Consider the following 25,268-nt stretch of genomic DNA (forward strand, 5'->3'; position numbering starts at 1 on the left):
AGTCGCAGCATCTTTGTGGCATCGCTTGTAAGCTACTATGGAGTTTCTGGAGTAGGATCTCTCAGAGGGTAATCACATGCACACACACCACCTGTGCAGTTCAGAAAAGAAGAGGGAATCTCATATAGTCAGGAGAGAAATCTATCAAACAAAACAAGCCGGGTGTTCTTGACGTACCATTGACTAAGCTGGCATTTGCATTATCAGTGGCATTTGCACCTGCCGCACCATCTGTAGCTGAAGCAGGGTGGGAGGAGGGATGGGAAGAATCTACTGAGCAATAATGGATAAAAAAAAAATAAAATTAAACAATAAATAATAATAACATGAACAAATGCACATGACAAAACAAAAAACATTTATGGAATACGTTTTCCCCCAAATCAATCTGGTTTAAATTAATTAACATAACTTTGAAAAGCAAAATGCCATTACAAAGGTGTTACAAAGGCAAAATGAAATAATAATAATAAAATAAATAAACATGAAAGACATTTAACAAAGTTAACAGACTTGGTGAAAACTGACTCTACACAGTACTATGTATGCTGCTTTGGTCCTTTTATGTGTATTTTTTTTTACTTTAATGAAAGTGTTATGCAAATATTAAAATGGTTGAAATATTATGATGTATTATTGCTGCTGCAGCCCAGTCTAACATGGGTGCAGTCTTTGTCCTGCCGTAACCTAGTTGATTTGCACAGTGATCTCAGTACAAACATTAAGCTTATCAATATTGATGTGGAAATGTAGAAGAAATATAGAACCTTGGCAAATATAGTATTGAGGAGAATGAGTTCTTTAAAATCCAAATAATAGACTTCATATAATTGCCTGTTGCCTGAAAATGAAAGAAGTATCAGAAAATAATATCCTGGTTTGGTTTTCAGCAGATATCTGCACCTTAGAGAAATTGGTCACGCAATCTTTCCTAACAGGAAGGTGAAAAACTCAAAGAAGGTTTTATTATTTTATTAAGTCTTTTTATACTAGAATTCAGAAAATTAGTCTCCACAGATAAGAGATGAAATAAGTTTTGTTTCTTTTCTGCTGGTTAATTGTTCGCAATAGTGCACAGAACTCCTGTAATGACTCCTGGTTAAGACTCTTCAGTACTTGACCCATAGCAACTGTTTCACACTAACTGGTTTCTTATTCAAGAAAAATGGTCTTGTTTTATTTACTAATGGTAAATTGGGAGAAGAAAACAAACAGCATACAGGATTTAAAAACACACTCTCTGTAACTACATTCATGAAAATTTCAATTGCAAATTTCATCACTGTGATGGTAATAACTTAAACTGTTTTGGTTACTCATGCTTATTTTTTATTCCATTTGGATACCCATACTAACCAGCACAGCATGAACCACTAACAGCAAATCATGCTTTCCAACATTTAATATGCTGTAATTTACTTCTGGAGAACAACTGATTATTCAAGCTTAACATTAAGATTTGCAACACCAACAACGCGTGCACACTTAAATGCTTGCCACGAACAATCCTGTTGATTTGAAATTATTTTTTAATTTAACCAGACTGATTCAAAGACAATTCTTTTTAATCATTAGTTCAACCCTGATTTGCACCAAAGCTTGCTGGCTAAAAGCCTCATCCTTTCATTTGATGTGGTACAATTCTTACTCTACCTGGAAGCTGATGTCCATCCTCCTGTTTCACACCTGTATGATGATTTTTACAAAATGTTAATGAATGATAAAAGCATACACCCACATAAGAGTGAAACAGACATTTATGATTGGCAGGGTTTCAGAGAATTGCAGGTTTATAGATAAGAGTACATTATCTGAGTTTGGCCCTCAATCTGCAACCAGCTCTGCCCAGGACTCCTCAGCAACATTAGAAACTATGAAGGAATTTTCTTGGTCTTGTAGCTATACCCGATCAGATTTAGCGTCTGCAAAAAAAGTTCTTACACACCTCTGTAAGAATCGCTGTCTCTGGGGAGTGAATTATGACCACAGTGCAGTGCATTACTCTGCTATCTCAGATTTTCTTTCCCTGTCTTCCAGGGCTATCCGCAAGGAAACATGAGAAAATCAGCAATGTCCTGGGCAAAATCATGTAGAGAAGGCCAACCCAGTTAAACAAGGGACCTCGGGACAGACAGTTGTCACTCTGCAACAGGTACTGAGGTTCCTTATCGCCTACAATATCCTTCGACGCTGCCAAACAGATGCCGCCAGATCTTGAAAGGTCTGTGTCTAGAAGCCTTTCTCTTAATGGTAGCAAGATTGGACTCTAAGATATTGTTCAAAACTAGTCGGACATGAAAGAGTTTTACTTTGGGAAGTTTTGGTCTTTCTCCTTTTAATGTTCCTAGAACTTACCAAGCCTAGGAATTAGTGTGCATTTCTGTGTAGAAATAAAACATTTCATAAAGCCTTTCATCAAGCTAAAAGGGGTTTCCTCGGAGAAACATGGAGTCAGGTGCAATCACTTGCTGAACTTGTTCAGAAATTGAAATGGTAGGTCATGAAAACCATTTGAATTTGAGCTTCCTATCTGTAGCTTCAAATGAAAAACGTTGGAATCAGACTGCCTGACGGATACTAAGTAAAATGTTCCCTAACGCTTTAACTGCTCTTCTTTATTAATAGTGAAAAACACTAACAAGAGCGGAAACCTCTAAAATCCCATATTAATTAGCCCGTAATTATGTCTGGAAAATAAATATTTTTAGAACAAACTTGGAACAAAATTCTGAAAGTAGACTTGAACAATTTACAAGACTGTGTGAACAAAAACTGGAGAGGACATACATTAAATCATGTTGCTGGTTAGTGTGCAACCCATAAAGTAGTAATTGCTATGACATCACACTACAATAAGGTGAAAAGTCTAAAGAGACTTCTTGATTTCATCAGCTGATAGAGAACAAAGTTAAACTCTGTTAACATTTACTGCTACTTTCTTTTACTATTCTTAGTTTGACCTTTACACCTTCAGAAATTCAAATGCCTCTGAAGTCAGTCACTGACATTAAACAACTAGGTGAGCAAAAAGCCACATCTTATCTGTATTTTATTTTTGAAGCTCAAAGAAAGATGCTATTTCCATGGCCAAGTTGGTTTTTGTTTTTTTGGGTTTTGGGGGTTTTTTTCTGAAAAAAAAAATCACATAGATGTAAATGCACAAGAGCAAAACCTTAGCAAATTTTAGGTGAGTATGGATTTATGCGAAGATGACACGGCAATGGCAGTATGCCCATGGATTCCCTTGCATTTAATTATGTACTGAGTGTCTGCAATTTCACACTGGAAAAACATCTTGTTATCCAATGTATTTATTGGTTAACAGCTCTTGCTGTTTTTCTGTGTGACATATAATGACAAAAATGTATACAAAAAAGGAAGTGTTGAAAATTGTATTTATTTGTCAAGAGTGGAAGAGAGCTCTGGCTACACAAAGCCCAAGAGCTTTCTTCAGAGCCTCCTAATGTGTTATGAAATTTACCTTTCTTATCTTTCTTTTCTTCTTCTTCTCCTCCAGCACCCAGCAGAGTAAAGATGATGCCTGTCTGAGAATTCACACCCACAGCAGTTACAAGCATTCGTCCAGAGCCTTCCATGACATGGGTACCTGAAAATGTGCAATATAAGTTATGTATAGCTGAAGAAAAATAAAGACTAACCATTAAATATTTTATGCAACACTTTTGCTGTAGTACCATGAGAGATTTGTTAAACTTTAAAAATCTATGTTGAGGCCAATATAATTACATATCAAAAATAACCCCTTTTGTTCTATATTATTATCAACCAAGAATGGAGGCTTAATTGCAGATCTCAGGCTGCACATCCATTAACCACACACATCAGATTCCCTTTATAAAAGAGATGCTGTCACTAACCAAGTTTATATATTTTTGGAAGATACTAGTTTATTTTCAAAGTTACAAGAATTAACTGTGTGAAGATACTTTTTCAGAGTTCTTCAAACATTCCTGCATGACTCTAGTCAAGATTACACTGACTGTACGTGGAATACTATTATGTAAGTAAAGTGAAAATATGTGTGCAATTTCTCTCATCTTTCTCAGTTATGGTTGATTTACAAGCACAGAAAAAAAATGTTTTTTAAACAACTTCACATCTTCGAACTTGAAAAATCAATACAGAGAAAAATCTTCAAGGGGATGTTTAATTTAATCAGGAGATTCCCAAATAGCAAGAAGAACGTGCCATGCACCGGAAAATTAATTTAGTATATATGGAGATTTCTATTACTCTAAAACAAATTAAAATGTACATTAAGTTTTTCTGAGAAGGATAATTTGTTTAACTAGGTAATTATATCACTAAATTAAGTAAATCCATTTTGAGAAATATTCCATGCTTCATTGTATGGAAATTTTTTATTTACAACTCTTATTCCTATATTGAACCAAATGTTAGGTTAAGATGTTAAGATCATAGCCTCTTAGAAACCTTTTGTTATAAGTTGTGGAAACACAAATAAATAGAAATTCCTAGAAATGACCGAAAGTATTCTGACTTACATTTTGGAAAAATGTATAACAGAGGATTCTACGATCCTGTGTAACAGCATGAATTAGGCAGAGTCATTGACTAACTTGTCCTATACAACTCTGTGGCTAATGAAGTAAAAGTTGTGGTATGCTTACTCTCAACTGGCTGGCCCCTATTGTTTAGCCACTACCATCATTAATTACCACTCCATATTCTAAAACTCCAGTGCAGTCATTCCGCGCCGCCTGCAGTTGTGCAGCGGAGCACAGCGGGGCATGTCTGCAGCCACAGGAAAACAGAAGAAATTTTCCAACAAGCTTTCTGCAGACTCCTGCAAAATGGCTTGTAACCAACTCAGTTATGAGCCTGTTGAATCGAGTAATCAGGGAATATAATTAATTTTTCATGGAGAATCTAACTGGGCATTTTGATCTACTAAACCTATTAAACTTCCCCCCCGCCCTTTTTAAAAATCATTTTATTGGGTTCATACTCATCTACATATATGCATTTCATTGAGTTATCTCAAAAGCTGAAGAAAGATATACGGACCCGTGTCCTTAAAAATATAAATATTTTATATATATACACACAAGTCATTTTTTAAAAAATCCCATTTTCTTATTACTGTTCATCCAATTGCTGTCCTAGAACATACTAAGCAACCAAACTATTTATAATCAAAATATCTTTCTCTAAATAATCAAAGTCTCTCATGTCCTAAAAAGGAAAACAGAACCACAGAAGAGAGAGAACATCAGTCAACACTGAGCTTAATTTGAGAGCATAAATATCTCATCAGAACACTACAAAAATTTCAGCAGAAATAAGCCAAATAAAAACAAAAATGCACTAAAGGTTCAATATATTAAAAAAAAAAAAAAAGCAGCAGAGCTTCTTGGTGCATTGAGCACTGTTCCTGTGGCTTTTTGAGATAACATGTGATTCCTGCAGAAGTCATTTGCTTGCTTTCATATGACAGAGCAAAACACCACAAACATACAAATCATGACAGGTACCCAAACAACAAAACCCAAGTTACATCAAGCCTCAAGGAATAGAAAAGATCTTGACAAAACAGAATAGCCTTGGTTGTACTGGTTCAGACAAAACAGAAAATGTCTGAAACTTGACTCGGAAATTTTGAGGAACCTCCTTTAAGATGTAACACCATTCAAAATATATTTTAATTAAGAACTTGCTTTTAGTATTCCTGTGTTCTATTTTGAAGGAATTGTCTTTTCTGTGTTGGACTACAAAGGTGGGTAGAAATATCCTCCAGAAAATGGCAGGAACACCTATATTTTAAAGCCAGCTTGATTAAGAAAACCCGCACCCACCGGATTTCAAGCTACACCTGGAAAAGGCAAAAATGTCTTAACCTGACGAGCCTTTTTGAACCTTTTCTTAACATTAGTCTTTGTAAAACATAATTCTAAACTGTTAGGGTGCATAAAAAAACATGTTTTAGAGGAGGTACTAAATTATCATCAGATTATGTTCCACTAGTACTATGGGAAAAATGCTATAGCATCTAAGCTAAACCAAAGAGTGGATCCCCCTTCCATCCAACTCTGGCAATGTCACCATTTAAACAGTATTGTAATTATATTAACTTGAATAAAGAAATGGGCTCTATGACTTCTGTCAGCTTTTGTTATATAAATGGAATTCTGGAACAAATGCATGTTTTTCACTTGATCTGTACACTAAGCCTGTCTTCCAACTTCATATTGAACAATTCTAATGACTTATTTCCCTCTCAAGACTAATTTTTTTCAATATTAGTGAAGCAATTTTTTTCACATACTGAGTATTTAATTTCAAGTTGATAAATGGTGATTATTCCAAGATAGAAAAGGAAGAAGTCCAGTGTAGTAAGAAAAGTGATAAACAGATTAGACGGGTAAGGAACCTATTAAAGCACATACTTTTCAGACAAAAAATGCAACTAAACATGGGACTGCTCAGAAAACCCCAAATCTAATAATAGTACAGGCAAAACAGATTGGAAGTGGGGCTGAAAAACAAGAAAAGAAAAGCAGAGAATGCCAGTTTGGGGGTTTTACACTGTTTTGCTACTTCAGCAAACCTGTGGTGAACACAAATTCTCTATCTGCCTATCTAAACAACTGGGTTAGCCACTGCAATTATTAAGAGGAAAGTGAAGTTAGTAACAAAGTCAACCACCCATCAGAATATCCTCTATGATCAAAAAAAAAGTTTTGCAGAAAAAAACCCCTCATCTCTAAGTATTTTCAACATATCCAAATAATTTGGAACATTTGAACTTAGCTTCTCTATTTTGCTAATTTCTGCTCTGCTAGCAGCCTAGCTTGGAATATATTCTGGCAGGGAATTAAGACAGAATCAGAACTATTTTTCTCCAGGCAATAACTGACCTGATTCGTTAATCAAGCTTCCTTTTTATTTTCAATACCTAACAAAGCACCATGACCAAGAGATCTCCTTTGTCTAGTTGTTCTTGAAAGAGCTGAGTTTTCTGTGTTTCAAACATGCATTTGTAAACGTTAGGTTAGGATAAAGTAATGTTCTGTCTCAGTTCAGTGAGAACTACATGAAGTGTGCTCCTCTACGTAACTCTTTCATACATTACTCAAACTAATCTAAATACCTGGAAAAGGAGTTTTAAACAGCAAGCCTCATATGGTATTTTTTGCAATCATGTGCTACCCCAAAATACTTCACTGTGTGCAATACTGAGGCCAGATTCATATTCAAAACTTCTGCATTTAGGAATCATGGATTTCTCCAAACTTGAACTATACAAAACTTAAAGGGCACGTCAGCTTCAATCACAACAGGTGAGCAGCCGTCAGTTTGGTTACCCAAGCTGTCTTCATGACATACCCATGCTCATTACCAAGAAATTTAACATCACCACAGTCACATTTATGCTGATGACTTTTGATGCAATGGCTTATGCTAGAGTATACATGCAAATCGCTTGTAATGATTTAGAACTACTCCTACATTTACACAGTCCTAAAATTACATTCGGCCCTTTGAAGGCACCCGCGAGGCTGATGTGGCCTCCGGTGAAAATGAGTTTGACACTAGTGATCTAAAAGAAGGAAAATGTTTTAGACAGAGTATAGCGGAACTGTAGGAGAGAACCTGCTTCTTTTGGTTTCAGGTCTATCAGAGTCTGTATTTCCATTTCTGCCCTCCTAGGTGGTACCAAATGTGCTATATACAGATGGAAATGAACCATCTGGTTTAGTCAGCACTCGTACTCTTCGAATTGCTTGTCAAGTATGGTAAATGACTATCTGGATGATTAAAAAGGACGTTAAGCACAGAAACTAATTTAGTTTAAATATGTCATTGAAAGTGATTGAATATTAAAAATGTTGTTTTGGGTGCCAGTGGTGAAAACAATACTTCCTGATTCAGGGTGTTTATCTTTCACCAGATTTAGACGCGCAAAGCAAACTGGCTGCAATTCAAACGCTACCTCTTTTCAGTTATTCCTCTGTCAAGCAAGGACTGTTTTAATTTCCAACAGATGATTAAGGGAGAACAGCAGCAAGTAACATCCTGACAATATTGTCTACATCCCAAAAGACTTCCTGGAGATAACTTAGTTGGTTTGGGTTTTTCTTCTTTAAACAAATTTTATAAAAATATAGGTCTAGGCTAACATCTAACAAGACCTCAGTTTTTAAACCAGGTCAAACCCACCCTGAAAGATGTGGTGGTTCCCAAGTTTTTGGACTAACAATTTCGAGTGGGCACAACAGCTCCTGCATCATTGGGATTAAACCTTGCACTGTATCTATGGAAGAAGGTAGTATTTGGCATGATAGAATCTCAAATCATCAACCCTGCTCCTGAGCAAATAGAGTTCTAACATGGCACGAATAAAACATGTTCTTCATTCTACGTATGAAACAAAGGTGTGTGCAGTGCCTGTTAAAATATCATATTAATTCTTCACCTTCTTTCTAATCACAAGACAGATTACATAGTAATAAAGAAAAATAGAGTATAAACTTTACTCAACTCTGCAATAAAACTGTAAAGGCAAATTTCTCTCCTTATAGCAAATAAATTTGAGTTTTAGGAAGCAAGACAAAACCTTCTTTTCCCTTAACTGGACTGCTTTCCCTCCCACTGCCCACTGTGCCTTTCAGGGCGATACCTTCACATTTTTTCTCAGCTATCAGTGAAATCTATGGGTATTCAGAAAGATCTAACCCAGTCTAGGATTATGTGAGAGTACATGAATCTGTGGAAAGTTGATAATCAGAAAAGCTCTAGAATTCAACAAGGAGATATTTTAATTGATAGAAGTCTGATACTTCATTATGAAGTTTCTGTAAGAAAAGATCGCTATTAAAACTATTTAAAATGAAAATTTTATGCCAGTTATGAAGTTATATTTACAAAACAGTACAACTATCAGCTAAGAAAAAGAAATGGAAAAAAATGCACAAATATTTCATGGACAACATTGGGTTACAAATTTTGTTCGGAACAGCAACAGTGAGCTACCCTTCCTCAAAATATCACTGCGGCCTCCCTGTTTTCCCACTGGAAACCACCACCAAGAGAATTCTTAAACTACAATCAAGTTAAGCCTAAATATCTGCACTCCTAGGATAAATCAGATTATTGTAAATCCGGCAAAAATGACAGTCAGTAGCTTCATACACTACTCATGAAAGTCAGAACAATGAAGTTACCCTACAGTATATATCAAGAAGCCAGAGGGACAGCGAGAATCCAAAAGTGGCAACATCCCCGCTATTCAGAATTTCTGTATGTGCGCTGCCTGCAAATGCTGAGCTCTTAACTGTATTTTCTCTGCACAAATGCGGCCTTTGGAATTCGCAGCTACTCCACTAATCTTTATTAGCCTCTCCTGAACATGTGCAAATGCATTTTTCAGACATTTATAACTTGGAAAGACTTGGGCTTTTACAACAGGAACAGCAAAAGCAATACACTTGGCAGAGCCACTGCAGCAACAACATTTAACAAATAAAAACCAGAATTAGGATTTTTTTAAGACCAAGTAAAATTTGTTTTGCTGCTTTATTCTCAGAAGTGACAGAAATTTTTGTATCATTTGAAAAAAAAATTAATACACAGTTTCAGGCAGAAAGATGCTTGAAGCTTGCTACAGTTAAAATTAATTAACATGATCTTTTGTAACATGAAGTCCATGGGAATGGCAACTCCACAAATAACATCAGCACCTTCTTCCTCTTAAGTTAATGCAGCCACCTTTTGACTGAAATTTGATGGGTTTTTATCAGACCGCAATCCCATAATTTACATAATTAACAGTCATAATTGCGTAGCCAGTGAACTAATTGTCTGATTAAAAATTTGGAAAGGATTTTACACTGTTAATTCAATAAAAATTGTCACATCCTTACTTGTCACTACTTGTATCTTCTGAACAAAAGCATCTCCCAAGAGGTGTTGCTGGGGCAACAGGAGCTCAGCGAGGCAGGACAGTGCAGGATTTCTGCAGAACGTGCACTCACCTGCTGCACTGCAACATCAATGTGCCATTTGGGATGACTCTTGGCTGGCTGTACAACCAGGCAGCAAAGAGAATCCTTTCCATAAATAAAAAGTTTAAATATATTTGAAAATGACTGTTTCAGGTTATTGATGATCATTATGAGATCAGGAGGCTGTTATTTTACGATCACATCCCAGCTGGAATATACTGACAACCAAGCTATTTAGAAACTATCTTAATTAGAATTAACAAACCACATTCTGTTTAACTGATTTACTCTACAGAATTAAATTACAAAATACAAATATGACAAATAACTTGAATTTACCACAGAAGTCAAGCCCACAATATTTTAGTGTACCCATTTAGTATACCCATTTCCATTCCGTACACAAAGGAAGTGTTTAAGGAGACTTTAAATGTCTTTGAAATTTAACGGTTAAATTAAAACAATGAACTGAAACAATAATTTCCCTAAGTGATACTTTACTTTTCCTCTGAAAATGTTTCATTACTTTTGCACTTTATAAACTCTTGATCAGAAATAATTGTACATAATCAAAAAACAGTAGCATGTCTTTCATACGACAAACAGACAAGGCCAGTATGTGTGTTCAAGAGATCGGTTTTATCTAGGCTACCAAAACCTGACGGCATGGGAAACCAAACCCAAACATGAGCAAAGCAGTGCAGAAAAGATAACTCAGCAAGAATTCAGGCAGATTTACCTGACAGTAGCATTGGGTCTTTGTCAACAGATTTGCGGACTTGGTCTGACTCTCCAGTTAAAGAACTTTCATCAATTTTAAGATCATTTCCTTGAATAAATATCCCATCAGCAGGCAGAAGATCGCCTTTCAGTAAGAACATGGTAATGGAAAAACACAGTGGGTTAGTAAGATTGCTTTTATAATTACATAGTGGTATGTATTAGAAAATCACAATTAACAATAATTACATTTAAATGTAAAATGAAAGCAAAGATGAAATAACTACTACCACATCAGTCCATATCAGTGATATGATTGCAATCGTATAGGGAAGGGCCTTCAGATCGCAAATATTTTTTGCCTAATGCCACCCCAGAATCAGAATGCATCACATTGAACTTACGATGAACATAATAATCACTGAGATCGGGCAGGGGGAGTCAAGCTGCTCTTTCCCCTTCCCCTCTCAGGAGCCCTTAGCTAAGTCCAGGAGAGACCTGATGGTTGATGGAACAGGCGTTTTGCTGGAATTTGCCAGCTCACACGCAGAAAACACGGAGTTCCTGCAAAGTTCTTCCTGTTCACCAGAGTACAAGGCATTCCATATGGCGCATCCTCATACAGCATCCACCTGCTAGGAACACCCGATCTGGGGGGATGTACAGGATCCATGGGTGTGGAGCAGCCCAGCAAGTGGGGTGAGCACAGAGGCACAATTTGCTTTCACAGAGCATTTAAAAATACTTCCTCTTATTCCTAACTGGACAGAAATCAAAATCTCCAAGTGGCATAATCCTCCATGAAAAACAATTACCTTTGTATGAACAGTTCTCGTCCTTGTCAGTGAAAGGAATTGAAGATTACAGAAATAAAACTAATTACCTAGTGCAATTTTATAGCAAATATCTTCAGTCTTCCTTTTGCCCTAACAGCCAAATCCTTGTCTTACCATGGACAATAATGACAGCACATAATTCTCTGTCTTTTAAATCACTTCCAGGGAAGTGAGTCTATTCTACTAAAAAGGGAAAGGAGAATAAAGTTCAGAAAAGTTGTCATCTAGTTGACGAGACTTACCATATTTCACCTGTGCAATGTCACCAACTACTATCTCTGCCACTGGGATCTGGATAACCTGTCCACCGCGGACAACAGTAAATTTCTGTTCCTGCTCAATACGACTTTGAAGCCCACGGAACTGCTTCTCCTTGCTCCAGTCGTTGAAGGCAGTGACAAGTACAACACAGATAACGGAGAGCAGGATGGCAGCACCTTCAATCCAGCCGGCTTCAGCCTCACCTTCATCTTCAGCTCCTCCTGTTGCAGTACCACAGCCTGCAAAGACAACATTAAGCAGCGTTCAGTCAAGCGAAGATCGGGTTTATCATGTTTGTCGCAAGAAGAAAAACCTGCTGTGAAATGACAACAAGGTTAAGGAATGGTATTGCTCTTCAAAGTACTGTCTGCTAAATGAAACATGGCAGAAGAGAGAAAAGTAGAAATAAAGATGTCTGAGGAAAAGAGAAATAGAACAAATCAATAGAAATTTTAGATATTTTAATTTTTCTACTGCACAAACTATCCTTGGCAAACCCAAACTAAACAAACGGACAAAGATGGCACCAATTCTGTTACCTCAAGGTCCACCTGAGCCATCAAGTAAGGAGGACTTACTAAGAGTTGCAAGATCAATCAATGCAAAGTAATACATTAAACTAAGATTAAATAAAATAGATTAAATTCAAACAGATTTAAGAAATAATTTTCAATACAATTTCAAAAGGTTGTCAGCTAAATGCACTCATAAAGAATACTTGTTTAAAAAACACTGACGTGAATAAAGTATATTAGTATTTGAATGTGATAAGAAATGTATTAGGAAACGCTGAGTAAAAATAATAGCCTAATATTAATTCATCATTCTTCCTTACAGAGAAATATAGTGGCATGCTTATAGAACTGTAAATATATTATTTTTCTCACAAGTAAAACAGCATTAAAAAATACATTCTGTGTATTAATTCTGAAGTGTTAATTCTGCATTGTTTTATACACATCTACTATTTATTTCAAAGTAATATGCAATTAAAATTTAAATAAATTTCCTAGATAGTGTTCACAAAATAAAACTAATATAGCTCTCCTTCTTAATGAAATAAGACCTAAAAAAAGTTTATAATAGCGGACAGCAAAGCACACATACTGGAATCACACAATTCAGAGACATCCCAGCTGACAGGGAAGAAGAAAAGCCAGGCTGAACAACGGAGCTTCCTCTCCCAAGTGACCAAAGGAGACGAGGAATCTTTTAATTTTTCATGGAGAACTGAACTAGACAGGCGTTTGACATCACTTTTGCATCTTACCCAGGTACCAGGGAGTTTAGCAACTTAGCAACTGTGTTGCGTCCATCTATGACTAAAGTTTAATTTTGGTATATTCGTCACCTGTCACTAGAGGGAATTAACAAGCAATTTGATTTCTATTTTTAAATTACAAAGACTTCCCTGTAACAGAAGCATCACAATTAATTAACCAGCTGAGTAATTACTCTTGCATATGAACACTAACAAAATCACCGAAAGTCAAAGGAAGAAAGATGAGACTGAACATCCACTAAGTGAATAGAAGAAAATTAAAATAAGTGGAGTTTTTACCAATGTTCTCTGTAGTTTAAATTTAGACTTAACCTAATTGAAAGGCCAAGCGCACTCTTAACAGAAGGGGCTTTCCTAGTGAGATGTCCTTGGCCTGATGACCCATGTGAACCTTTATCTACAGTACAAGAAGCTTGCTAAAGAAACCATTTGTATAGCACCCAAGAAGGACATTTTTTGTAAGTTCAGTACCTTAAGCTTCTTAAAACGAGTCGCAAATGCAACTGACAAACCGCACCTTCAGTTTCTTCCTTCAGCAGAACATTTGGGAAGGACTAATGAACTTTGCACTGTTTTACCTTAATGGTCTTCATTAGTCTGTTAGATTTGCAATTCTTTTTCCAAATCAGAAGACTCACTGACGCTTTGTTTGGATTAACTAGTTTCCTAGTACAAGTAATTCTGTTTTGGCAAATATAAGACAAAAATTCACTATTCATTTTTCATTAGATATGATTTAGAATTAAGTATCATGAGTAGCCTACTCTTTTAACAGCATACCTCCCATATCTCCCCTGCTGTTTCTCACAACAGAAACATGCCCTGGTCTAGCCACGGTCAAAGACTGATTTTATTTCCTTTCTAGGTGGTTGGGATGTAGTCTGGCTGGTATGAAAGTACAAACAGGTGTTGTTTCCTACAGTCACCCTTGGTCCGGGTTCCCTGAGGACACTAACGTGCAGAGTGACCCTTGGGCTGGGCGGCTCAGCTCTTCAGCGGTTTTAGGTATTTCCACTGGGGTGATATTTAGTTACTTTATTCTGTAACATGCTTTCTTATGCTTTCACTGAAAATGTTTGATTTCTGCATATGGATTACTGCTAAATTATACTGTGATATTTTCTACTAAATCAAGAATTCGCCTTATGTGACACTAAAATACAAGTTTTTAATGTGAGCTATATCAGCATAACCCCAAAAATCAGCTATTTCAAAGACACAAGCTGTATAATGATCCCATTATGGCACTGGACATATTACACAAATAGAATACCCTCTCTGTACAGCAGAAAGCTACCGGTTTGGGGAAAGTCATTGCTCTTTTTCCAGAGAACCAATAGTCCTGGTCAGTGCCACTGAGATGTGTCAGAGAAACAAAGTGACAGCGAGTCAGTGCACGTGAACCCAGTGCTAACACACCATACCTTGAATGGCTTGGACAGGAATATTTCTGCGTATGTTCAGGAAAACAAAACAAACAAACTTCTTGTTTCAGTACAAACAGGTAAAAAAATAGAAACATTCATTGACCTGAGTAATGAAATTAATTTTGTGTGTATGTGTTGTCAGAACTGATCTCCATGTTAATATAACAATACAATTCCTAGTATGTTTATATAACCAGAAAAAATAGTCCAACATAGCAAGTAAATAATACAAGATGTTATCATTAAGGTGAAAGGAATCGTGTCTACCTGTCTCATAGATTATGCACAAGCAAAGAACACAATTCACTCTTCATATTACAGCTGAAAAAAATATTTGTAAGAATGAAAGAAAATCTGGAGAAAATAGACTAAACTTAGGTCAAGCTCTTGGAAAATTTCCCTAAATTTGACAAGCTTCTACAATGAATAACAATTCATGATTTTAACTTTTAAAATCCTGAGAAAATTATCCATAACGCAATGGAAACAACAGAAGTCCCCATGTGTTTAATTTATTTTCTGTTCATTCAATCAGACAATGCTAAATTCAGACGGAGGAAAAGTATTTGAAGGGGAGGAACGAATCATTGGAGTGAGAGTCAGAAGTAGAGAAATCCATCGGTAGACAGGGTCAAACCCAGGACTTAGTCTTTTAGATAGAAGGAAGAAACAGTGAGTTGCTTTTTAGATTTCAGAATCCTCGTCGGTTGAGATTCAATCTGGCTTCTATGAAACTACACACATTGCTTCCTCCATTGGCCCAGGTGACCCGACACGCTAAGCGGTACATCTACGCGTAGAGCTGGACAGGTGGCATGAAGCCAACAGCTCCCCTGGTTTTATTCAATATGACTCAAAATTACAGTCAACCAGGATATATGAGACACAAATTCTTGGTTCTGGGGGTTGTTTTGGTTTGGGGGTTTTTTTTCCCCTCTCTCTCAAAAGATCAGAACTCAGGACTGCTATTTTAAAGACCACAACACGGTTGTCAGTACACAAATGGGAACCTTAGGGAGTGCCCTGCAGCTCCCCAGCCTGCAGGCTGCCCAACCCTGTCCTCTCCTGAGCACCACGAACACAGGGTCCTGTCTGATCTACCCGATTCCCACATTTAATCCCACATGGCAGATGTATGGTGGTCCTAAACAATCAGAAACAAACACTACTTCATTATCAGTATGTTTCAGATCAGGAGGAAGCAGAATTTCAGCTACATGAGGACTCTGAACACAATGGACTAGATATCTCCAAGCTCCAGCAGCAGTTGAATGAGGCTTTTGAATATCTAAGATTTCCAGGTAGATACTTGTAACAATGGTTCAGAATGAAATTGCATTTTTGTGGATCTAGTCTAATATAATTAACCCCAAACTCTTTAAATGATCAGCCAAGCTGATCATGAGACTTTCCCAGAATTTTGTCTTTGCTTTTTACAGTTCCACAGAAATGAAATGGGACAAAAGTGCTAGATAATGTAACATAAAGCGTGCACATCATTCTCATTATAAGAATGAACTCCAGCAACTCCAGGGGAGTAAATAACTATCTAGTTCTTACAGTAGTAACATTTCAGGACAGATTTTTTCTTTTTTTTAACTGGAGATTTACAGACAACCAGGATTTAAAAATGCAACCTGCCCTTCAAGAGATGACCTATCTGTCAGGAAGCATTTTCTTGAACTATGTTCTGGTTTTGCTTCAAAACAATTTTAGAAGTAGTCCCTTTAAAGAAAAAAAAAAAAAGCATCTCCGTGGGTATAAGTTTGTAGAATTCTTTCTTATACACTTAAGGAAAAACTTTTTTTTTCCTTTTTCTTCTGCCATTATATCACACAGGATTTTCTAGAAAGACTTATATGAATTTACAGGAAGAAACTTTATATTCGTAGGAGAAAAACCCCACATACTTCTTAACTGTACACTCATACTATCTGTCCTCCTTGTTGTAGTACACAGAGTGACAGAGGATTGACTTTCCAGATAAGGGGAAAATAAGAAATATAAATGAGACACACAAGATATAATAATGACATGCCTAAGTAGCGAAATAGAGTTTAAAGCATCTACTGTTTATTAAGAATGCTCACATAAGCTTTAAATAATTGTCTTAAGGTCTGAGATTGCTGTTATGCTTTCACAAGATAGTACTTGGTTTCCAACATTATAAAAATATATGCCTATAGTTTCACTGAAAGGCACAGACTGAAAGGATCCCTAAAGAATGTTTAATATGCATATGTGTTCTGTGGTAGGGCTTTTTTCCAAGCTAGTGAATTGTGAAGTACTCATTTTAAATTATATTTAACAGAAGTCCTATCTGTCAGAGAATTCCATTTCAAAAATGTAAACAAATTTTTAATATGAAGCAATTTTCTACCATAAGTATGAACATACGCCATGTGTGTGTCATTCCCCAAAGTCTCATCCTCATGAGACAGAACATGCACACTCAGTTTGAAACTGAGATTATACACATTTGACTGCAAGTCAAGAATGTAAAGGGCTGTAATCCCTTCAGCAGAGCAAAAGCAGATAAAGTCACAAAAGGGATTAGCTTATTCCAAAAGAATGTGTAGGAACACACAGGTGAGCTGAGCCCCCCACAGAGGAGTGGGACGACCTCAAAGTGCAGCCTCAAAGAACATGCTGGAACACAAAAGGGATCCAATGTAATTGTGTCCTCCATAAAGTATCTCTAAAGTACGTTATCAAAAACTTGTTGAAGGAGAACAGACTTTTAAAAGCTTAAAATTCGACCAGAAATAGGCCAGCACAGACTGTTGAGAAAGTTCTCTATAGAAGGGAGATGAAGGGACGATAGAATCCAAAGATAAAGAGGATTCAGGAAAAAAAGAATGGGAAAGTAATTCAAACCAGCCCACGTAGTCAGTTCCTCTGAAGTTGCAGCAACCTGGGTTTCCATCTCATCGAGAGACTGTGAGCAACCTGGGTGCAAGAGCTGTGGGCTCCAAAACCCCAGCAGATAGCCAGGCGCTCTGCCTGTGCCAGACTCATTTATGCACTCACTTAATTGCCAGTCATCTCAAAATTAGCCTGAGAAGCCTACTCTGCATTAGCAGTGGTTTTATTATATATAAGGTTTTAGAAAGAAAAAAAATAGCAAGGCCCAGGATTATCAAAAGGGAAGGGAACTGTATGATAGAAAAGGCTTGAACACACTTGTGCCAAAAGGGAAAGGTGAGACAGGAGAGGAAGATCTACAAGAGCAGGTTAAAGCACTTCTAGAAGACAGTAAGCAAGAAACTTCTCTGTACCTGGCAGCAGAAAATCATTTGGTTCATGTTATTAATCATTTCAATTTGGTAAAAGCCAGAAAGGGAGAAAGGAGGAAAAAAAAAAAAAGGAAAAGGCCACCAAGAGCCAGAGAGCATCATCTGACAGATTGCCAGGCTCACGTCCTGTTGGAAACTGGAATGCTTTTAAGGTCACAGACACCATTTCAATATACATTCCTCATAATATCAACCAAATCTGGGCAAATACAGAAAGAAGCATACAAGCACTGTGCGGCTAAAAAGGCTATCTGTTTCAGATTTCAAATAGTTACGAGGAGATTCTTAAAGCTGCTTTGAATAGGATAACTATTATAATTACAAACCATATAGTCTTAAGCTGCAGCATGGTAATTTTTAAAATCAGAAAAAGGATATTTCTTAAAACTGGCGAACATCTGTATTCCTACAGCACATACCTCTCAGCTACTCATTTCAACCTACGCATTTCTATTTTTAAGCTGAGAATACCTTGTGGCATTTAAATTCCCAAGGAAAATCTCATAACACCCCCAGAGGTAATTTTTTTAGTCAGTCAAACTGGTTTTGTCATCAGAAAGACAACAGTTCCCATGATAAAAACTTTTTATCTAATCACTTTCTGTAAAGACATTTTTCATTCGCTGCAACTCCAGCACTGATGTTATTAAAGCAAATTGAGCAGCTCTGAGTTACAGCGTTTTCATTAGTAGAGCCGAACTCTTGTTACTAACATCATAAGCGATGTTAGCTTATTTTATCAAACTTATTCAGTTGGGTAGGAAAAGGAAGAAGAGCCAAAAAATATGCAATAAGTATCATAAACTCCCATCCTTAACAAGATTTTTTTAAAGCTGTAACAGATACTGTAATGTTTATTTTTACAAATTCCTTGTTTTGTCATATCATTTGCTACAAAATTAGTCCAAAGAACGATTGCAAGTTCCCGAAGTACCAGAATTCCGTCCCCAAACGCCCCGTGTGACGAGGCAGCGCAGCTGTCGAGCCCCTTCCAGCGAGGGCTCAGCTCAGCCGGGAGCCACAGCCGGCAAAGAACTTCAAAAATGAAGTTTTCATTCATTAGAACTTCAAAAATGAAGTTTCTGTCTTCCTCTCTCACTCTCCAAGGACTTATTCGACTGCGAAAAACATTTTCTAGTTACCTGTACTAAGTCAGACTGTGTTCTCCAAAACACATTCATTTCTGTGACCATCCTAACGTAAGGGATTTACTAACACGAGAGATTTATATTACACACATTTCACGTTTTGGGTGCTTCTATATTCACTAAAAGTGATTTTTGGATACGTATTTGAAAACAATATTAGAACTCCTTACTTTGTGATACATCAGTTAGTTATATAAGGACTCCAGCGGGAGGGGGTGGAAGGGAGGGGGAAAAAATATACCGTCCCTGTAGATTAGTTATATAACTGTCAACTTTAGAGTTCGACATTAAATATTTACACAGTTTTGACATATTCATGCAAAGAAACAAATCTGTAAGTCATGCAAGCATATATATTCACACATTCCTCAGCCTGATCACGAACATTTGTGAGCAGAGAAATGTTAATTAAAATACTCACTCAATTTCAAGAGATGAAATATGTCGAGCGAGATCCTGGTGCCTCCAAGGAAATGCATTTTGTAAAATTCAGTCAAAAGGATGTGGCCCTAACGCCACCAAAGGCAACAGAACGGGACCATAGAGCAATTTCTAGAATGCTTATACTTGGTTTTGTTTCGTTACATTGCCACTTAGAGAAAGCAGAGAAAGGCCAATGTGGGAATTTCAATCGCAAGTCCTATTCTTAGCGATCGCAAGGGAAAACTTGACATCCAATTGCTATAGTTTTACTGTTTATTGCTCAGAGCTAAAAATGTCTGGTAAATATAATGACATATTCAAAAGCTAAAATGCAATTCTGAAATGTAACAAGCAGAGCTTGAAAGTTGTTCCCTATGTTTATTAACAAGAGTTCCAGTGCAGTTATTCAACAACACTTGCAAGGTCATGTCCTAGCTGAGGATTATTTACGGAATTAATACTTCTGGAGAATCTCCTCCTGGAAAATATGTGAGAAGATTTTATATTTCATCCCAAAGTTCTAAATCTCATTACCTCATGTCCCTGGTTGGGGGTTAAGTCATGCTTGGCAACCTGGAAATCTATCTAATGAGCAATATCTAAAAGCAACCCAGTTTTGTCGATGATCTACACATCTCTAATGAAGGGAAGGTATCTATGGGACTTAATTTTTTGCAGTCCAACACAGATTTGTAGAAACCAGATGTAGGTCACTTTACATTATGAAACAACTATTTAATTTTCAGGTCCCATATGACACAATGTGCACATTTTGCACTTTATAAGTTCTTAATGTGTTGTTAGTGAAGCCAGCTCAAGTCTCAAACTTATGTCATTTATCAATATTGTTGACATCCAGTAATTAATTTGCTCCCTAAGCACACCTTGTGCTGGTGAACAGTATAGAACTGGTAATTTTGATACAGTTGAGCATAACCAGAGTGAACCATTCTTTGGACAAATGCTTGACCCCCAAAAAACTGATGTGCCACTTCATCCCATCTGTATTTCAGAAGTGATACATCTGCTTTTTTCTGAGTCCGTGATGCATTATAGTATCATCTCCATACTTCCTCTGGAGTTACCTGTTCTTGAGCAGAGAGTGGTACCTAAATCGGGCTCTCCTTGCTGACTCTGAGAATCCGTGTATAAATCTGTTTTCTTTCAAGTTGCTTCTCACAGAGACACCAAATGTGTGGGATTTCCAGACTGCCACGTGGCAACAAAATTATCAATTGACACAAAACCCTCAAACCACTATTGGATGAGCAGAACCTCACTTGTTCTATTTCATTCTAAATGTGATGGGTTCAGAGGAAACAGGGGAAAAAGAAAGTCAGAAAGACAGCCAGCCAGACTGCATACCCAGCCAGGAGAGCGGGAGGTTAAGAATCAATAAGTTTGTAATAGGGAAGCTTCAGAAAAAGACAATATCTACTAAATAAAACTTTAATGCAACCTTGAATAATCTAGAAGTAGGCCATTTGCAGGCATTTTAGAATATGGTAAAAAACAGGAGAGCATACGAAAAACCAACAAATATATTTTCATCAAAACATTTATAAAAGAGCAATTACATTCACTTGATTATCTTTTCAGTAAATATGTTTGCTGTGCAACCCAGTAAGAATCTGCAAAATAAGCGTTTTCAAACATCATCAAAAATACTTACCCCTTCATAATAAACAATCATAAACAGCTTTACGGGCATTACTAAACGTATGAGACAGTAAATTTTTTTTCAAAAAAGACAAAATAATGGAATGAAATAATCAGTCTTCTCTTAAATTCTGTAAGCAATTCATTATTTAGGGGTTAACTGAGAGAAGTAAATACTGTCAGTCAAAACCTCAGGTTCCCACCACAGGATAACCTATTCTGTAGAGCAGGAGCTTTGTCTGTGCTAGGAAGGCTGAGCTGGGCTAATTGTAACAATGACCTTCTCTAGTAAAGAGACAGCTCACAAACACCTTGTCTAGCTGTTTGTATAACCTAGAACTATTCCATAAAGAAACATGCACTTATTATACTGTACATAGATATTGAAAAAAAATTAAATGTAAAAAATACATTTGTCAAACCCAATTGTTTCAGATGCAACTTTTCATTTCAGTACAAATATCAATGTCCACAATGAAAATTCTAGTTAAGGTTGGAGGTTTCTTTGTGTTCATCCAGGATGTATAAAAATGTAGTTATAGAATTCTCCAGATTTAAGTCACTGTTCCAAGAATGCAGACCAGGTATACATGGTCTTAACCTTAAGCTCTCTTGCTCAGTCATTCGGTTTAGGCTGTTTTCTCAGGATTTTTCATGGAAAAAAACTAGAAGACGCTGGTTAAGTTCCAATGCAGAACAGAAATCCATACAGTGTAATTTGGTTTAGTGGCCAGCCTTGATACCTCCAGTTAGGCTTTCTGGGGACAACTCAACTGATTTGACTGTATCAGAAAAGTGTTTAAGGTCAGACTGCGTCAACAGGGCAAACCAATTTACAGCAATGAAGAACACATATCACAAATAAGGAATTCCCTTCAAATGATATTATTTAAATGTCAGAACTATGACAAAACTGAATGTAAAAGACAGACTAAATTTCAAAGAGATATGTACTAAATTGAATTAACAATGTAGGAGTCTGATCCCAGAGAAGTGCATGAGTTTTGAATCACTTGACTGGAATGCTCATATAAATGGCATTGGGTGGTTCAGAGCGAAATAAGGAGACAAAGGAACGCCCTTTTTCATGATCATATATTGTAAGACCATGCTTGGAAAAGGCTATTATGCCAACGCAAAAAAACCATTACAAATAAAACTGATAAGAAGAAATTAGAATTTCTGTTAGCTTGACATTAGCAGTGAAGTTGTTGTCTGTATGTTGACATTTATTCACTTGGATTAGTTTTATTAAGTTTGATTTAGAATTCTAACCATGCTATTAAAAAAAAAAACCTGTGCAGGGAACACTGCAACTACTGGGGCAACGTTGTCTTAGGAGAGCCTTGTTAAACATGAAGGGCCCATTTAGGTCCTGAACACACAGCTGAAGAACTAAAATATACAACCTCAAGAAAATATGGCACAGAGCAACAAATATTTCATAAATACATAATCAGATTGAGAGCTGTCTTTCTTGCTTGTGCTTCATCTGCTAAACCCTTATGAACAAAGCCCATTCTCTTTCTGCCTGAAGCAGAATGATCAGAGAGCGAATCATTGAAGAAGATTTTTAGGAGGGCATCTGCCTGAGTAATGGATGCTTGAACTGTTCCATCGCTCTTTGGTTGTATTCTAAAATAAACAAAATGTACTTGTGTCCAAAAATATTCCCGCCTTTTTTTTTTTTTGTGCTTCAAAATGAGATGTTCTAACCAAGATGATTTTACAGAAAGTCTATTTAACAGAAATGCTACCAAAAATTTGCAAGACAATATTGAAAAAAAGTTGACTTTGCCTGGAAATCTTGACACACATTTCACTAAAGCTTCTAAAAAATCCAACTGGAGTTATGATTGCTGACTGACACACTTCATACATCTAGTCCTTTTGAAGAGTAATTGTAAACCTCTTCCAACCTACAAGCCCTGCAGAGAGAGGTTACTAAAAATAGGTTATTGATTTTAATAGGCCCCTTCGAAGTAATTCATGGATTCTCAGAGGTCCACAGACCACAGCTTGAAAGCCACTGATTAAGAAAATTTGCAGCTGAGTAGCTTAAGCACCCTAACACAGCTAAGATACCACAAAACCAGAAAATTAAACCAGTGCTCTTTTGAGGTTAGGCTGTGGTGATGTGCTCCTGAGCCAGTTCTGGAAACAAGGCAGCCTCCTGTGATGCTGTTACTCCCTCACTCATCAGTTGTATTCATGAGAACAAGAAAACCAAGCTGAAAAAGATACGGAAGATTTATAGACCTCAGTCACAAAACCAGCTCATAAACTGCAGTGTTTATTACTTTCATTAAATTTCTCATCTTCATTACTTTGTGCTATAAAGCTTTAAGAAGTAAAAAATCATGTCAGTAAAAGATTAACCATTATATCATCATGTCTTGCACCAGAAGGCATTAAAAAGGCCTACCAATGCTAGCAAATAGTGTAGCCCTACAAAAGTAGTTTTACAGTGCAAATTTATGTGCTAGGGACACACTGTTTCTGGGCCATATTTTGCAGTTTAGCTTCATCCCAAAGGATGGGATGAAATCCCATCTGAATGCACATCCAGTTTGTGCACTCCCCGAAAGCACCTGCAATGAGAGCCAGAGCACAGGACGGGAGACAAACAGGAGATGCAGTTTCTGAAGTATTCTCTGGATCCAAACTAAAATGTTAATGTAGATACATCCAAAGCTGCACGTAATTAGGATACCCTCCCATCTAGAACATACAGTCTTTATATTCTGCATATTAATTTTGGTTTCGACTCATCCAGTTTTTAAGATTTCAAAAGTTTATGCACACTGAACTGAAAATGAGCAGCATATCCTGGAGAGAAAACGCAGAGCTCCTCACACAATAACAGAATAAATTGGAATAAATTGTTTAAATTATTACTTTTCTGATAAGAGACATACATACATATACATTATGTATAAATATATATATTTTTTCATGTAACACATATATGTATATGTGCACACAGACACGCATACTTAAAAATTCTAACCATGCTATTAAAAAAAACAACCTGTGCAGGGAACACTGCAACTACTGGGGCAACGTTGTCTTAGGAGAGCCTTGTTAAACATGAATGGCCCATTTAGGTCCTGAACACACAGCTGAAGAACTAAAATATACAACCTCAAGAAAATATGGAAAAATATAATTCAGCACCATTACACCTGGTATTAACTCCACTGCCTTGGATGTGGACCGTGATACTGAACACTCACCGTCTGTGCTTTAGCCCTGACACTGGAGTTCAGCAGAGTGGGGGCTTGTTCTATTCTCTGTCTGATTAAGCTTGAAAAAAGCCCTAGAGTGCAGCGATGAAGATTTGAAGTTGAGAGATTTTAAGATTCGTTTCCCCAGGTCCCAATTCAATACCCGATTACACATGTGTGTGCATATAACTTCATGCTGAGTTTTAGATATTTTGTCTCAAAGGCCTGTTTTATTGTTACTGCTTTCCTACTTTCTCCAGGAAAAAAAAAAGCAGCAAAGTGCTATACATCTGCCTTGTCATCAGTCTTGGTGTTCAAAAAGGTATACCTGTTTTGTTTCATTCATCTGAGCTTAAATATTTCTTCCTGATAATAATTTTCCATTCTAATTCAAACCCACCAACAGACATGAACCACAGGCACATGCAGACTTTGGGGTTTGACATAATTTGTTTGAACTCATGCAGACTAGTTGGCAAACAGCACCTTCCTTTGAAACTGTAAAACAAGCCTGTAACCTGATCCAAAAATATTTTGAATTTCAAAAGGTCACATAATAAACAAATTTTGCAAATCTGAAAAATATTTGAGATTTTAAAGCTGCTAAATTAGAACTGCTCTTTTAATGCACAATTGGATAAGAAAACACTCAGTATTCCTGTATTTCATAATGTTTTATTTTATAAGGTACTAATGTTAACATTTGACAATACAGATATTTTCAGAGCTTTTGGGTTTTCATCGGTTTGAGGGAATTTTGATTTTTTTTTTTTTTTTTTTTAATACCAGGTAAATAATTTTAAGAGAATATTTCGGTTCCCTTTGTCAAATTCAGTGCAATACTGTCTTCCTCCATATTATTGATGTGTTGTTCAAATCTGAAATTCACGTTGAAAAACCAGGTAAGTTCCATAAATAGCTATAGTTTACTATTTATAATCAAGTTGTCCTCAAGTAGACAAAATATAGCTGGAAATATGACAAATTGGTCTTCGCATCCATG

The 25,268-nt window shown here is 36.6% G+C and overlaps 1 protein-coding gene across 10 annotated transcripts in view; it reads right to left on the bottom strand.

Annotated features, from left to right (window-relative positions):
• The window catches only part of ATP2B2 (ATPase plasma membrane Ca2+ transporting 2), a 170,583-nt gene that overhangs the window by 84,142 nt on the left and 61,173 nt on the right, over positions 1-25,268 (bottom strand). For 3 of the 10 annotated variants that reach the window (XM_065642936.1, XM_065642935.1, XM_065642933.1), the window contains exons 3-5: positions 11,785-12,042; positions 10,726-10,851; positions 3,482-3,607 (exon numbers count right to left, since the gene is read on the bottom strand). The exons of 1 other annotated variant lie outside the window; for it this stretch is intronic. In XM_065642936.1, the coding sequence (XP_065499008.1) occupies positions 3,482-3,607; positions 10,726-10,851; positions 11,785-12,042 (510 nt within the window). Of the gene's footprint in view, positions 1-177; positions 274-1,653; positions 1,687-3,481; positions 3,608-10,725; positions 10,852-11,784; positions 12,043-25,268 lie in introns of all 10 variants that reach the window. 6 more of the 10 variants (XM_065642931.1, XM_065642930.1, XM_065642939.1 and 3 more) reach the window with 4 other exon arrangements.

This window comes from Caloenas nicobarica, chromosome 11 (genome assembly GCF_036013445.1).
Source record: "Caloenas nicobarica isolate bCalNic1 chromosome 11, bCalNic1.hap1, whole genome shotgun sequence".
NCBI lineage: Eukaryota > Metazoa > Chordata > Aves > Columbiformes > Columbidae > Caloenas > Caloenas nicobarica.